The sequence below is a fragment of the Dendroctonus ponderosae genome, unplaced genomic scaffold (assembly GCF_020466585.1).
Source record: "Dendroctonus ponderosae isolate FM_Combo_2020 unplaced genomic scaffold, Dpon_F_20191213v2 Dpon_F_20191213_3, whole genome shotgun sequence".
NCBI classification, from domain to species: Eukaryota; Metazoa; Arthropoda; class Insecta; order Coleoptera; family Curculionidae; genus Dendroctonus; species Dendroctonus ponderosae.
The window spans coordinates 1,886,285-1,889,541 of record NW_026018508.1 but is presented as its reverse complement, the minus strand read 5'-3'; the positions used below and the strand labels follow the sequence as shown (position 1 = coordinate 1,889,541).

The window sequence follows — 3,257 nt, the reverse complement described above, 5'->3', positions numbered from 1 at the left end:
AGTTATATATTCCTACACAGTGATGCCCCTGTATAATACTACGAGATCAGCACCCATGACACTATGCTGACTTAACTGTATTAGAGATAGGAGAATAGCATAAGTAGTAGTGCAAACCGGCAAACTTCGTCTTTATACAACTAACCGTCGTGTACGAACATAGTTTGTAATAAAGTCCATAATCTAAGAAATTGTTTTTTTAAAAAGTCTTCGCGCTCGGCAAAGCATAAAATTTGCATCTTTACTATCAACGATTAGTTCAGGTTAAGTAGCTGGTATGTCTTATAAAAATGCGCATAAAAGGAGAATGGATTAATTAGAGATATCAGTGGATAAAGATGGTCTGTACAAAATTTTCGTTGGTTTAACTAGAAAAATGTTTGAAACAATGGCGTTCTGTATTATTGGTGAATTTTGCTATAATGCCTTAAACAGTCAATATACCTAAGTGGATTTTATAAGATTTAATCTAAATAAAAAAGTCCTGAGTTTGGATTTTAGTAATTTTTCTCATGGAATATCAGGCGATATACAAAGCAAAAATTAAAAACACATTAATTGAATTAATTAGGAAATATTAAAAACATCTTTAAATAACAGTAAACAAACAATTGGGTTTTGTCAGCCTGCCAACGCCATTATTGTTATAAAAAAACAAATTACAAATTTGGTATACGATTGCTGTGTCATTTTCAGCTTATCACCCAAGTCCACGAGATAATTAAAAGCTTAAATTAATGATCGCGTCTGTTTAAGCTACTCATTCAATTGCAGTTTACAACTACCAATTTCTTTATCCCCATATCTGAAAAGTCTTCAGCTCAGATAAAGAGAAGGAACTGGCATCCCGAATCCGTAATGCAATGGATCCTAAAATTATAGACCCACATTTCTCGCGAGTAAAAGGCTTTTTATGTAGATAACGTTTACAACGGCGTAGTTTGCCGAAGGTCGATGTAACCCGTTTTTTCGCAAGCCTTCAACGTACAATTGTCGTCCATTTTTTCTTCTATTACTTAATACAATGTCGTATTTACTATTCATAAAAATTGCTTGCTGACTTACTGGGGTGTAAATGTCTTTTCAAACGAGCATACTTTTACTGTCGCATTTTTATTTAGCTCATAAAATGTTTGACGTTTTAACTTTAATTTGAAACCTCTCATAGCACTTCATGCCACAATATTCTGTAGAAAGCGTGTTACCTCATTTTAAAACGTATTATCTTTTTTCAATTTTATACATTACCATTTCTATTTGTGCGATTAGACATAGGATGTGTATTGCCTATGTTTTATTAGTGTTATATTTACCAATTTTACTGTTCATATAGAATATTGTTTGCTAGACTATATAAATCTATTCAAATGGATCATTATTTTGATTTTAATTTAAATAAGAAAACAAAACGAAACAAATCCTATTACAAACGGNNGGGGGGGGATTCTACAAAATATTTTCAAAAGAATCATTAACAATAATGGTAAAGCTAAATAACAAGGTAAACCCTAAGCAAGTTCACCCATTTCACGAATTCAAGATAATTGTGTTGTCATACATGGTTATTTCGCCTGAAATATTGAGTAGACCAAGCAAACATGTGGAAACGTGAAAACAATTTACCCAAAGTGATTTAATTACCGACTGGACTTATATCGCCTTATTTTTTAATAAAAAAACTAATTGTTATAAAATAAAAGCCCTCATTAACAATCCAAAATATGAGACATGAGGAAATTTTGTCTTTTTAAATCACAAATTTATTGAGAACCAAAATTTATTTTTGAGGAGAAATATCTAGCAAATACGTTTTGACAAAACAGTCAATTGTTGACTTTCGTTCAAAGATTTTGGTGGAGTTTTGAATCTGTGAACATTATAATTTTATGCTTCAGCAATAGCCAGGGTGTCTTGTCCATAATAATTTAGTCTACATGCATTCTAAATATTCGTGAAATTGTCCACTTTTCTCATAGTTAAATATAGCAACATTTCTGAAGCTGGATGCCCTTATAAAAATTTTGACCTGATGCTCATCAAGCAGTCAAATATTCAGGAATTCTCCTAGAGGTGCGGCAGAATTTGGCTGTAAATCCGTTCTCACATCTTTCCAAAAAGTCTATTTACAATGCTATTGAATAGCAAGTAATCGATCATTTTTACCTATCTGTCTTGGATCCGATGAATTACTCCTTTCGCAAGAATTTCCAAATATATTCGTTAATTTCCAAATATATCACAAATACTGATATAGACTTAAATATGCCGATCCGCGGCAATTCAAGCAACCCTCCATCGATTGCCAAAGTTTAGGGAAATGCTTTATAAGACTTATGCTTATGTAGGTATGAGGCAGTAGAAACATCATGTTCCTTCTATTGAATGTAGGCTGATATTTCATGCTTGGATCGCCAGGCGTTAGGCCACGACGTAAAACTCAATTAGACGACACTCAAAGCTTTTATGAACTCTGGTGTCCCACATACACAAAACAGAGATGTTCGGTATCACGGCGTCTAAAAGTGCCTCTTCTTCTTATGATGTTGGTGACCACGTTGGCCCATCTTATCCTATTCACTGCAGCTCAGAATAAATTAGTTTATGTTAGGCCAGTCAATTTTCTAACATTGGCCAGCCAGAATATACGACTGCTTCCAGGGCCTCACTTGCCCCCAATCTTGCCCTGTTGCATTAATTGTAGTTAATGTACCGACTACAACTCGGTACATTAAGTATAATGTGGCCAAACTAGGCCAGTTTTCTGTTCCTTGTATTATTAATTTCTTTGTGTTTTTGGATTCTCTCGAGAATCGTGATGTTAGTTGTATGGTATGTGTATGAGGTTGCTGTGCTCTAAGAGTTTGGTGGCAGCCTCGTTAAGATTCCAGCTATCTACTTCGTATAGCAGCACTAAAAACGAAGCATCGAAGAACTCTTATGTGTATGTCCATGTTAAGAGAGAGGTTACAAAGGACTTTCATAATGCGTTTAAAAACCCTCCTGGCTTTTTGAATTCGAGTTCTTATTTCATAACTATAGACCGGACGTATCACTGATTATGCTGCCCAGGCATATTTTCTCTTCTCTTTCCAATGGTGTATTCTTTACCGTAAATTGAGATTTTATGCTTATGTTCTTCCTGATAATCATTAATTTAGTCTTTTAAGAGTTTAGTTTAAGTCCGTATTCGTCGCTTGCTTCTAAAGAATTATCTATCAATCTCTGAAGACCCTCCGCATCATCTGCCAGTAGTACTT

General features: G+C 34.2%; 1 protein-coding gene across 1 annotated transcript in view; it reads right to left on the bottom strand.

The window, feature by feature from the left end:
* Positions 1-3,033: 3,033 nt before the first annotated feature.
* The window catches only part of LOC125503793 (neuroligin-1-like), a gene marked incomplete at its 5' end in the record, with an annotated part of 98,219 nt that continues 97,995 nt past the window's right edge, over positions 3,034-3,257 (bottom strand). The window contains 1 exon segment of the mRNA XM_048664690.1: positions 3,034-3,139. Coding sequence (XP_048520647.1) covers positions 3,034-3,139 — 106 coding nt within the window.